The sequence below is a fragment of the Anopheles ziemanni genome, chromosome 3 (genome assembly GCF_943734765.1).
Source record: "Anopheles ziemanni chromosome 3, idAnoZiCoDA_A2_x.2, whole genome shotgun sequence".
Taxonomy (NCBI): Eukaryota; Metazoa; Arthropoda; class Insecta; order Diptera; family Culicidae; genus Anopheles; species Anopheles ziemanni.
The window spans coordinates 25,505,683-25,517,800 of NC_080706.1; the positions used below are offsets into that span (position 1 = coordinate 25,505,683).

Sequence of the window (12,118 nt, forward strand, 5' to 3'; positions counted from 1 at the left end):
CTTGATTCTCTAACCGATAACAAAACGTCATTGTTATGTCCCACAATGACGTGAAGAGGAGTGTCACGTGGAACAATCCATTTCTCACCATCTGTTTCAGTGAAGAAAAAACAATTTTTACTACAACTTTTTAAATTGAAGGATACTACGAGTGCATGAACTCACCATTCGAAGAAACCGAACGGGCGCTTATGGTGGTGCTTGATTGATTGATTGAATAAACCAACACAGACGGGAACCCACTCGTACCTTGCTCCAGAATCCGGTACGGCCTCCAATCTATTGCCCCCCATCTGGCATGTGTTGATGCCGCCACCCTCCCCCACCCGATGCTCGTCGCTGTTTCCCGAAGCCCTTCGGTAGACCTATGCAACGCACTCTGGTAATCCCGGGGCGTACACCATGTTTATATACGTGGTCTCGCTGTCTGGGTCCGGATCGGGGCGAACGAAAACGCGCGTTTACAAGAACCGACGCAATGTGCTAGCAACGGGCGCCCCGCATGCAAGTGCTTCTGCCAGCCAACGCCGTGCCTTAAGATCGGGTGCGGCTTTGCCCACTTTGCAGTGCGCCGTTTGCGCAATGCAACGATCTCGGGTTTAGTGCTCCGCGTGCGGAGAAATGGGTGCACGAGAGAGGTGAACCGTAGTGACCCTTGAAGGTGGGAAATGTTTTTACTTTCTTTCGATAGCTTTGCTCCAATGGATGGAACGTAAACAAATTCTCCATGAATATTTTATTTCTTAAATACGTATTCCTATGAATTTTTCATACTTTTTTCGAATTTCGTAGCCCTATAATTCTTCAAAGATGATAAATTGAAAATAAATTGTAATAAATTGAGAATATCCTTTGAGGAATAAAAGTAAGTAAACCGTAAATTACAACTCAGTTCAGCGTACCATTACAAAAGAGAAAATCTTGTAAGTAACTGCACTCGTTTGAGTTTCCTTAAGAATGCATCCCGTTCAACCCCAAAAACCACCCTGTGCATTGTAAGGTTAACCCACGGATCCGATTAAACGCCGACTTTACCGCGATCGAAACCGCATGCTCGGCACGCAGAAAGTGAGAGTGAGAACTTGCGTTTCATAGTGCCCACGCCCACCCCTCCCTCTCCATACCTTCCGACCAGCCGGCGGGTTAGTGGTGTGCGTGCCAGGAGATGAAGCCGCGCGGTGGCTTAAACCGTAGTGCAGCGGTAATCGGTAGCAGCAGCCACAACAACATTACATTGGGCTCCATTGGACGCCTCCCTCTTCTAGCCACCCTTTCAGCGATCGCGACAACTTGTTTTCTTTTCTCTCCTGCCGTTCAAACACAAACCCGATAGGCTCGGTGAGGGAGCGGGGAGGTACGGGAGAGGGCTCGACGCGATCGGTTAAGCCTGCAGCCTTTCGGTATAAGATACAGGCACGGTGCGCCATAAACGGTTATTTGCTAGCGGTTCGTCGCCTGCATCGGTTGGAAGTCACTCGGGAAAAAAAGGCGAGTGCGCGTGGAAAAGAGAAAACCAAGCAAGAGGCCCCAAGAAACACTGAACAAGAAGTGGTGAAGAAAGTGATCGTCAACTTGTGTTTGTGGTGTAAGGATACAAGAGACGTTTGGAAAACATTCATCCAGTGCGATCGTGAAGCAAGGATCGTTGTGTTTTGTGGAGTGAATTACCGTTTCTCAAGTATCTTTGCTATTCCCGATCAGTGCTAGTCAACGTCTGTAACAGAATGAAACATTCGCTACTGTTGGTAGGTTTTACTAAAGGAAAATAATCTTACTATCTGTGTGCAAACCAGTAGAAGTCTAATTAATTCGTAGTTTCCCTGAAAGTTGATTGACGAGTATCAATCCTTCGATACAGAAGTAGTCGTAGTTTATATCCTATCTTTTTTCGTTAAATATCGCTTTATTATTTGTTTAAATTTTAATTTCAAATATTAAACCTCCCAACAATCTTATGAAGATTGAACGACAATAATTTGGAAGCCTTTTTAAACAGCTCTAGGTCGCAACGAAACGAAATAATCAGAGATCCATGGGAGCAGTTTGCCTTCGGTTCAAAAGGTTAACCGTCAAAATTACCACCGTCAACATGGAAGGGCACACGCGCACCCTTTCTGAAACCTGAAGCATTAAAATTTACATCGTAAGCAGTTGTGCGTTGAGCCAAAAAAAAATACCATAAAATTTGTACAACCACGCACCAAGCCTCTGGCGTCCCATCCTTGAACTTCTTTTGCTACAGTAGACATTTTAAGAGGAACAAAAAACAACAATCACAAGCTCACACGCATACCCGCACCCCTTGGGCATGATCGACTTTCTTGCTGCTCCAATTCCACTTCAATGACATCACACGGCTGGTTCGGTTGCGCATACTTACCGGTCTCAATCTTGCCAGTTCTGTTTTTTTTAAACTTCGAATTGCGCGAGGAGTTGTACTTGCTCTCCTTCCTTGGTGGTGGAGTTCTTTTTCTATCCTTCCATCTCTTTTCGTCCTTTTTTAAACGGCGGTGCAGGGTGTCTGCCAGTCGGTCAGTCAGGTCACTTAAAGAACGTTGTCAGCCCCACAACTGCGGGCATTTTCAAGTCATATGACTAACGACAGTGCCATTTGACTATAGCCCACCCCATACACCCCAATCCTTACCCAGCAGCCTTATTATGGCAGCCCCTTGCCGGGGCCTTGACTGGAGCGGTAGGATGGAGAATGTTGCTCCACCCGAGGTGCTCTCGATTGGAGGAAAGTTGTTTTCGAGATAAAAGCATAAAACCGGCGCCTTACCGACCGTCGACATAACACTTCCTCATTCTTGTTGCTACACAAACAACTGCTTTAGAGCTGGCGTAAAGTTTAACCATTGCCAATGGAACCTCCATTCAAGCAGCGTCTTGCAATTGACGAACCTTTAGGACAATGTAAAAGCTAAAGTAAAATATTCTTCTCATCTCCGTTCCTCATCTCATAAGCCGACCTTTGGGATCCATCGGTTTTTGACGCAACCAGCTAAAGGTCTTCGCTAGCTGTTGGGACTCGATCAAGCATATTTTTATCGCTTTTTTTCTATCCCACAAAAGAATACGCCAGCCAAGACTCAGGTGAAAAGGCAATGGTTTAATTCGCAGATATTTCATAAAGCAAACCGAAACCCCACCCTTACGGTTGATAACCATGTTGGGCAGCCGCAAAACACCACGGCTGCGGTGCCTTGTTCTGGTCGAAATGTGGCACCGATCATAGTCTGGCGTATGCTGGAAGCAAACCTGCTAATCGATCCGGTTCATTGCTCCTTTGTGGGTTCGGTGGCGAATGGCACTATCGCGTTATGGATGCATTTCATTTTGTTGTTTTTAACCACCATTTTGTTTCCTTTACGTAACATTCGGCTCGTAAGGAAACGAATGGTTCAGTGATTCTTTCTGGTTGGGGGCAATGTTTTTAAACGACTATGATATTGTTCAGTCGAACAGGGCATGAAACATTATCAACGACGTATTATTATGTATATTTTTAATGAACCGAAACGGTACATGAACATTATGTTGCGTCAATTTCGTTTGTTTGCCAGAGATAAGCGGTTTAATTTAATTTCCTTTTCAAACCATGTTGACTCGCGATCGGTTTCATTTCACGGAGGAAAATATAAATGTTTGGTTTTCCATTCCTGAAAATGAACGGTTGCACAAAAACATCAAACATACGCAACGAACCCAAAAGCCAAGCCGGGTGGAAAAACGGTTCAAGGGAAAGAAATTCGTAAAACATTCACGCGTCTTCAAAGTTATGCACCGCGCCTTCAGTGAGTGCCTTCACCACATTCAACGGAGAATGTGTAGAATTTCCACGGAATTCCAATCCAATCATCGACCATCGATACCGCACACCCTCCCGCGATCGTACCCATACCGCTCCGAACTACAATTAAGTGTAGTCTCGTCCGTTCGCTTCCTCGTTGCCTTTTACCGCCGCATTTTTCCCATCATTAATCATCCAAAGCCTCGAGGGCTGGGGTTGGAAAAACAATTTAAAACAACACATCTAATCATTTTATTTTTAATTCGATCCGTCCCACCTCGCGTCCCTCCCTAGCGCGCCTGAATGACGGCAACGGCGCCAAACCAATAATTCGATCTCGCAAAACAGTAGACTTCAATGCCGCACCGAAATGGCAAGCAACAAACCCTCAAGCAGAGGAAGGTTTGGTAATTAAAAAAAAAACAAACCGAAAAAAAACCTACGGCAGCGCGGAAAACTAGGGGTGTTTAGTTACGCTGGCCATTATGCCAAACGATCCGTTTCACACGTTCACCATAGCTGGTCGCGGAGGGATAGGTGACCGAGGAGCTGATCGATCTCCGAGCCTATTGCGCAATCCTTTCTCCTGGCGGAGGCTTCCGTACCATTTTTCGGAAGGAAGGAAGGAAGGAAAACGGGGATCGCTTTTTCGCGTGTATCCTAGGTCGGGGTGAAATGTTTTTTTTTCTTTTTGACGACAGAAAGAGAAACTTAATTGTACGCGCAGCGTCGCATAACGTCGCGCTCCACTCGGTTCTTGGGAACGGGTTTTTTTTCTCCATGCCGTGGCCATTACCCGATTTGCTTTCTTCTTTCCCCGGTCGAGAGCAAGATGGGAGCTCCAGATAAATCAACTGGAAAGTCGAAAGAAGCCAGCGGGGTAATGTGTGTGTCCCTTTGGTAGCATAGTGGGGCGTCGGGCGGTTTGTTGTGTGAAAGGAAACCCAATTTCGGCAATACCACTCCTGGGCTTCCATCCGAACATTGGATGACATAAAGCGGACCCAAGAAGAAGAAGAAGTTCTTCTCGTCGGAGGGATAGAAAAGCGCTCGTAATGGATATCGCCGTGCAGTGTAGGGGTTGGTAATGTAATATTCTTCGTGCTCCCAGATGAGACCCGCTTCATGCGAGAGTTCGTTTTATGCAACGCGTGCAGATATTACGGACCGTGACCGGTTGAGTGCGACAAGTGAAAGGCAATTTCTTTCTAGAGAAATTCTTTTTCTTTCTCTTGTCGCCAAAGGTGTTCCTGTAAAACGCTTGAGACAGTACCCTACACGAGTTCCGCCACGAGCTATGTGATCGTTGTTTTTTGTGGATCGCAACTTAATTTCTACTTGAATAGCAATGTTTCAATCACTTTGTCAACACATATGGTAATTTAACACATGTTTCATTCGTAACGTACTGTTAAACCCTGAAAAAAATATTTGTGCATTGGCATGCATTAAGGCTGCAGTTAGTTTCTCAATCTCTCGACACACACCTAAAAACACAATTGTAGCATCCTGCATAATGCGGTGCGATCTGTAGAAAGAGAAATTTTCCGCACAGCGAGGGAATTTAAATCACCTCTTGCGAAACCCAACAATCGAAAGTAATATATTCCATTCGCTACGGTACAATTATGTAAATACGACTCCTTCGGTTACTTACTTTTTTGCGAGATATCCTTTGAGGTCAATTACCTGTGGGTAAAGAAAAAAGAATAATGGTGCTATTACATCATATGTAGGTGCGCGCAATACAAACCGCAGTTTCAGTAGTCCACCAATTGAACAGGAACAATCGATAAATGTTGTGTTGTACCTTATTTTGGAGGAGGCAAACCAAGTGAGAGTATCATCACCATGCGCGGTTTAAACTTGAACGAACGATTTATTTGAGAGACCAAATGAAAAACATGTTTTCCATCAACGCGTCTCAATAAACCCATCGTCCATCGAAAGGATGAAAGGCAACAGGAAAGAAGCTCATAAATTCATCAAATGCACACCAGTTTGTGCTGGTGGTAAAAAAATACAACCGATTTCGCACTTTCCATTTCTTGCCATGCGTCGCGCTCGTGCTCGAATGCATGTGCAAACAATAAGTAACAATTTGAATAACAATAAAACAGCGTCGCGGGGATTTAAGTAAAAGCCGGTTCGGGTTTACATCTTTGCGCCCCGGGAAAGTGCCATTCCCGTTCGTAGCCCTCGCACACAGCGCCGAGCTACGGGCTCGAGCCAGCGACCGCGACCAGAAATGAGATGCAAATTGTATCAAATCGGTGCTGCGAGGAGGCCCGAGATGGAAGAAACGCTGGGTGCAGGGACGACGAGTCTTGGCCGACGCGGTGCATACCAAAACCGATTCGTTGCAAATGAACCTTATTACCGTGACCGGAATGCAAATAGTTGCCCCCACCGGTGAACGCGGCGGTGGCGGTGGTGGCCGGGAGATGTGGACGGATTTTGTTGGCTCGGTGCAGCAACCCCGAGCCCCAAAAGCAGCCCCGAAACAGTTTCGTTCGAAGGCGCCCCCGATCGTGCATGCATTTGATTAATGAACTTTCCAATCGGCACTAAAACAACGGCTTTTCTTCGACGGTCTTCCCAGGGTTGCGGGGACAGAAAAACATGGATCCGACGGCGAGGGGAAAGGGAGCCCATTTTTAAAGTCTTGGATCCGACGGCGAGGGGAAAGGGAGCCCATTTTTAAAGTCTTCAACGACCTGACAGATTGACACCGCGTCCATTGCGGCCATTGTGTCGATCGGCGTGTTCAGAATTGAGTTTATTAGCATACTGAGGTGCCCGAGGTTTACCGGTATAGGTTGGTTTGTCTGGCGCAAGTAGGGGAATAGAAATTTATTTACATTTCATGAACCATTTTTCCCACAGGGAGGTGGTCACAATTGCGTACCCAATGCCGTCTGGTAGGGGCCAAATTTGAAGAAACCGTTAGCAATGCAAACGGTACTTCGATAGACCTGCTTCCTATTTTTCAATAGGACTGTAAAATGATAAATGTTTATGATACGAACAGAACACAACATTAAATATCCTTTCATCCAGAATGGAGGACGTTAATGTTGGTTCACTCTCACCCTTATCCGGCAGGTGGGCTTACCAATCAAAATGCCAATTCTCAGACAAAATGCCTGGCCAGGCAAGAAAGATTCACAAAAAAGATTAAGTTTAAAGGTGACACAAGAACGCGGTTAAACAAAAAAACAAATCTGGACGGAAATGTTCTTTTTCGGATTAATGACATCGAGAGTGAAGCTCTTTCGTAGACCGTATACCCAACTTCAACTTTCAACTTAAGCTGTGGTGAACAGGAGTAAGAATAAGTATCAAAGAACGTTGAAATCTCTGAGATAAAATGAAAAAGAAAATCCATAAGCTGTGTTTATACACTCAACCACTCGGCCGTAGGTTTCTACATTCTACCATCGTTTTCGTCATTCAAATTCGGCAAAAAGTTATGTTTGGCAACGTGGGGATTGGGTGTAATATAAATCCATTCGGATAGCATTCCTTCAGGTGGGTGTGCTAACTGAACCCACCCGAAAGACTGGCAAAAGGTGGCCAGTCGCGAATGTTGCCGCGTGTGTCATTGCTCCAGTTATCGATTTTCATCACATTTAATTGACTCGCTCCGTCGGTGGATTGGTGGAGCGGAGGAAAAGGTGTAACCGGGTGCCATTAGCAAAGTGAAGTGTGTGGAAAATTGAACCGTCAAACGGCTGACCAACTGACCCGCTTGCTCCGTGTTGGTCTAGCCAACACCAGGTCGAAATCATGCGGATGCGGAAATGTTAACGCAACATTCGCCTGTCTTGCGTGTGTGTGTCGATCGATGGAGATTTATTTTTTTATGATAGATCACTTGCAGTACACAACAACATGTTGTCTTCTTATGTTGTTGGTTGGGCTTTGAGCTAGTGAGCTATAATAATAATAAAAAAACGGATTATAATGTAGAGATATCGCCTTCAGGGAATTTGCAACAAACGCCTTTATATGTACCAGCTCTGACCTTGTCTGTTATAGCTGAGCACGGATTACGATTATGGCTGCCGGATGAAGGGGTTCGACGCTGATTGACCGTTCTGGTCTGACGGAGTTGATCACCCGATCGATAGCACTCGTAATACGATGTTTCCTTTCAGTCTGAGGCCACACCAGGAACTAGGCAAACGATAAATGAACCGTGCTAAATACGTAGCTTTAGTTCTTCTCTCCATCTCCCATGGGGCTTCAATCGTCATAGTATCGATCGGTTGCATCAACGACGACACGATGGTCAATCTTTTTTTTTTTTTAATGTTTTAAAGCGAATGGAGTAGGCGTTGAGTTTAAGATCCGGGTTCAAAAGAATACAAGAATGCTGTTTAAGTTTCCATTCTCTTGAGCGCTTTCGCGAAGAACTGATTATGTATTTTGACATCAATTTCCATCACGGAATTTCCTGCTACTTCAAAAATAATCAATCATCCGAGCAGTTGGAGAGAATGTCTGTGACAGTATCCCAAGCTTCAGAGGATCGTACTTTAAAGTTCAAACCACTCGGGATGGAATCAATAAAGAAAACACCTTGGACATCCAAAACAAACCACCCAGAAACCGTGCACGGGCCACTCTTTCTTCCGAAGGGCATAATCTGCACCTCGATCAGTCCAAGGTCCGCCTTGGTGACTCTGGGTGATCCGGCTTGCAAAGGCGAAGGGCAATTTTACCCTGAAGTGCGTCTCAAGTGTTCACCATGACCTCCGAGGGAGGAAGCTGTTGTGGTGGCCACTTGGAGTCCGGTTCAAGTGAAATCCCCTTCCCCATCGAATTGACCACGCGAGATGCGGATCAACGAACCGAACAAGAGACCGGCTCGTTGGGCGCATCGGGTCATCGATACCGGACCATCGGTTTAATTGCCATCGGATTGCTATTATTACCTACCCCAAACCCACCGCCCCCTGGAGCACGATTGTGACATCGGTGCGCTAGCAACGAGTTTACAACGACCGGTCGATGTGGACACTTTGGACCTGGTCGTTCCGTGAGGCTGATAGATGGCATAGTTTCACTTTCACCCGGGTCGTTAGATGTTCGAACACGCGCTGGTGCAACCACCGTTAATGTTTTTCGCGTGAAACGATAGGAAATTACCGTTGGTCGCAAGATTACAAATGGTTTCAAAACCATGAACACATATAATACTCACAAAACATTAAAAGATTGCTAAACAATCAGTAAGAAATGTAAGAAAAAGTAAGTAGCGAAGTAAATATTTAACACCCGAACTAAAAGCGCCCTGCTATCCATAATTTGAAGGTTTCAAAGTGGTTCTTAGATATTCTCTAGGAACTGGGAGCAATGCTTTGCTTTATAACATTAAAGAATATGCTAACATCATCGATTTGTACTCAGAAATAACAATAGAGTTCAACATGGTTGGCTTTAAGCAAGGTAGAAATCTTTAAATTCTAAAATAGTTCAATTTAAATGCTAAGGGTTTCATGTGCCTGGATTTTAGGTGGACCAGAGTTCAGCTTTGTTAGATGTGTAATTTAGCATTCATTTCAGGACTCTTGGCCAACCACTAAATAACGAATGGTTTTCTCTGTTTACCCACCCAGCTCCCCCTGGCGGGACTCATCACCCTAGCGACAGCCCAGTACGGTCCGGCCCCGCCGAGGCTGAACATTCCGGGCGCCATCGCGCTGCCACCGATCCGCGAGGAGCGCCTACTGCCGCAGCAGCCACCGCAAGTAATTCGCGTCCGGCGTCCGGGCGCGGTGCGTCTCGCCGCCCCGAACGCCATCCATCACCAACAGCCTTCCGCTCTTCCTAAATTCCACGACCCAAGCACGGCGGAGCACAAGCCGGTCACCGAGGAGCCGGAGGACGACTTCCGGCCCGCCTTCATCCCGCAGCTCCAACAACCCCACGCCCATCCCTCTCCGGCACCGCCGTCCCCGGCCGCCACCCCCGCCCTGCAGTATCCGATTCCCGCGGACGAGCAGGCGAACGAGCGCGAACTACAGCAAAATGTTCTCTCTCGCTTCAATGCACAGGAAAACCGACCGGCGCCGCTACAGCGCGCCCAGATCCCGGAGCGCTTCTTTGCGACCGACAAGGAACCACAGCGGTTCGCCGCCAACGAGCGGCCGCAGCCTCAGCCGCAGCCCACCCCGAAGCAGTACCGGCCCGCACCGCAGCAAACGTTCCGTCAGCCCCAGCAGCAGCAGCAGCATTTCCAGGACGAGGACCGCCGGCCAGCACCGCAGGCACCGCGCGTACATTCCCAGCAGGAGCAGGACCGCAAGCGCAAACCGGTAGCGCAGATCCTGCGCAAATGGCGCGATGAGCACGAGGACGGCTCGATCACGTGGGGCTTCGAGAATGACGATGGATCGTTCAAGGAGGAAACGATCGGCATTGACTGTGTCACCCGGTAAATTAGACATTAAGCACTAACGATTGTTCCTTGTTAAATGCATGCCATTGAGCGCCCATGCCTTTAGAAGAAAGCTAATTGTGGCTTTGGTTTGAATTGTTTACAGTGGACGCTACGGATACGTCGATCCGGATGGTGAGAAGCGCGAGTACACCTACGAAACCGGCATCCAGTGCGACCCGAACCAGCGCGACGAGGACGACGAGGACAACCTAGAGGTGGACTATCAGGAGAACAAGGCCGTCCTACCGAACGGTGTCCGGCTCGATCTGAACAACATGGGCAAGAAGCAATCGAAGCGACCCGGCGGCAACCAGCAGTCTCAGCCACCGCAGTACTACCGTAACTAAGCAACGCCCGTCTTCCGAGCTCACCTCCCATTCCCGAAAGTCGGCAAGCGACACCAGCGTCGATAGTTGATGTAGCAGAAAGGTTGTATTTATTACACACATGCGCTTATCGTACCGAGGGATCTACACTTTAGTTCGTACTTTTCTAAGACTTAATTAATGATGCGATAAATTACATCAAACGCCTGCTGGGGAGTGAGACGCGAAATAAAGGTTTTACGATACAATATGACTGTTGTGTGGTTGGTTAGTTGTTAAAGTCGCTTGGAAAATCATTCCAAGGCTACCAAGTTTGTCTTCTGTTTGCCTTACCGAAAAATGCTTCCAAATAACGATTGGTTCGATTTAATAAAAATCTACATGGTCTTTCTCGTCGGTTGTTCGCACGATGCCACTACGTCTTTCATCGGTGCCACATGATTTACGAGACTTTCTCCTTAAATCCGTATTTGTCCACTTTCTTTCCTGAACTATTACACACAAACACACATATTGTCTCCGGTCAGAAACTTCCGAAAGATCCTAGAATGGTCGCTGTCTACGGGGTGGCGGGATGCGGTTCGGTGGAGTTATGTTGATGTCCATAAAATCGCCTATGGTGAACTTGGCCTGCGCCAACGTTTTCGAGTCGTCTGCACCCTTCTGGCCAGAGCAGGTAACGCCGATCTCGCGCATCCGATAGTTCGACGTGCGATCCGGGGACACGATGGCAAAGTCGAAGTACGTGCCTTTCCGGCGCGTCTCTGGATTCACGTCTCGTACGAGTGTCGTCAGCTCGCGCAGCGTCGCGTCCATCCAGGTGTAGATTTGCAACTCGTTCGACGGCACATTTCCGTAGGCGTACTCGTTCGCCGAGTGATGCCGGCCGGTTGAGCAGAAAACTCGCAGCAAAAGTGGGCACGTCTGAAATTGGAAACGAAATGATTGGATGCACTTTACGCATGTTGAGGCACGCCTCGGCTGTGCCGGTCTCGCGAAGCCCATACCTTCTCCCGATCGACCGCTTTTGGCGGTAATTGCTTTTCTTCGACGATCATTGACTCTAAACCTGCCATGCTTGTTCAAATATGAGTAAAAAACACTTTTACTTGCTTAAAAATCGGTGTAGTTTAAAACACTACCCGCAAACTTTGTGTGTTTTCACGAGTTTTGTTTGACATAAAGGTCCATAGAAAATTTTTTTTTGACATTTCATTTTGACAGTCGTTTGAATTGCTATAATAATTCTGGTAAAAAAGAGGCACCCCTTTTTTAACTGAAAAACATATTTAACTAAATTCGAAAAAATTTGAGCTAAGTTCTTTTTGCACCGAGTTTGTAATATTTTTCGTAACAATGCAAAATAGCCTCTTGTTTGAGTAAACCATCACTTGAAAACGACATTCACTTAATTGTTTTCATGTATAAAAAACCTTTGATTAATAGATTTATTTGAATAATTAGTCTTCTTTATTGGTTATTATAAATTCTTGCACATTTGTATTTTGTATGAGATTATAAATAAAAATAATGTTTTTCTCCATAAATTCT

At 46.4% G+C, this 12,118-nt stretch overlaps 2 protein-coding genes across 2 annotated transcripts; one reads left to right on the forward strand and one right to left on the reverse strand.

The window, feature by feature from the left end:
- Positions 1–1,724: 1,724 nt before the first annotated feature.
- LOC131288383 (probable serine/threonine-protein kinase samkC) lies at positions 1,725–10,588 on the forward strand. The gene is made up of 3 exons (XM_058317514.1): positions 1,725–1,745; positions 9,418–10,235; positions 10,345–10,588. Exons 1-3 carry the CDS (start codon positions 1,725–1,727, stop codon positions 10,586–10,588), a joined length of 1,083 nt encoding a protein of 360 aa, XP_058173497.1.
- A 307-nt stretch (positions 10,589–10,895) lies between these two features.
- On the reverse strand, positions 10,896–11,668 carry LOC131287358 (histone deacetylase complex subunit SAP18). Its single transcript, XM_058316400.1, has 2 exons — positions 11,575–11,668; positions 10,896–11,491 (listed from the first exon to the last, which is right to left on the reverse strand). The coding sequence occupies exons 1-2, from the start codon at positions 11,641–11,643 to the stop codon at positions 11,111–11,113; spliced, it is 450 nt and encodes a 149-aa protein (XP_058172383.1). The 5' UTR covers positions 11,644–11,668; the 3' UTR covers positions 10,896–11,110.
- Positions 11,669–12,118: the final 450 nt, after the last annotated feature.

What these genes read in the sequence shown, in the direction of transcription:
- LOC131288383 (XM_058317514.1), top strand. Translation starts at nt 1,725, where the DNA reads ATGAAACATTCGCTACTGTTG. An exon ending in TGAAACATTCGCTACTGTTG is followed by an intron (nt 1,746 to 9,417) that starts GTAGGTTTTACT and finishes TTACCCACCCAG; the next exon opens with CTCCCCCTGGCGGGACTCAT. An exon ending in GGCATTGACTGTGTCACCCG is followed by an intron (nt 10,236 to 10,344) that starts GTAAATTAGACA and finishes AATTGTTTACAG; the next exon opens with TGGACGCTACGGATACGTCG.
- LOC131287358 (XM_058316400.1), bottom strand. Translation starts at nt 11,643, where the DNA reads ATGGCAGGTTTAGAGTCAATGATCGTCGAAGAAAAGCAATTACCGCCA. An exon ending in AAGCGGTCGATCGGGAGAAG is followed by an intron (nt 11,492 to 11,574) that starts GTATGGGCTTCG and finishes TTCCAATTTCAG; the next exon opens with ACGTGCCCACTTTTGCTGCG.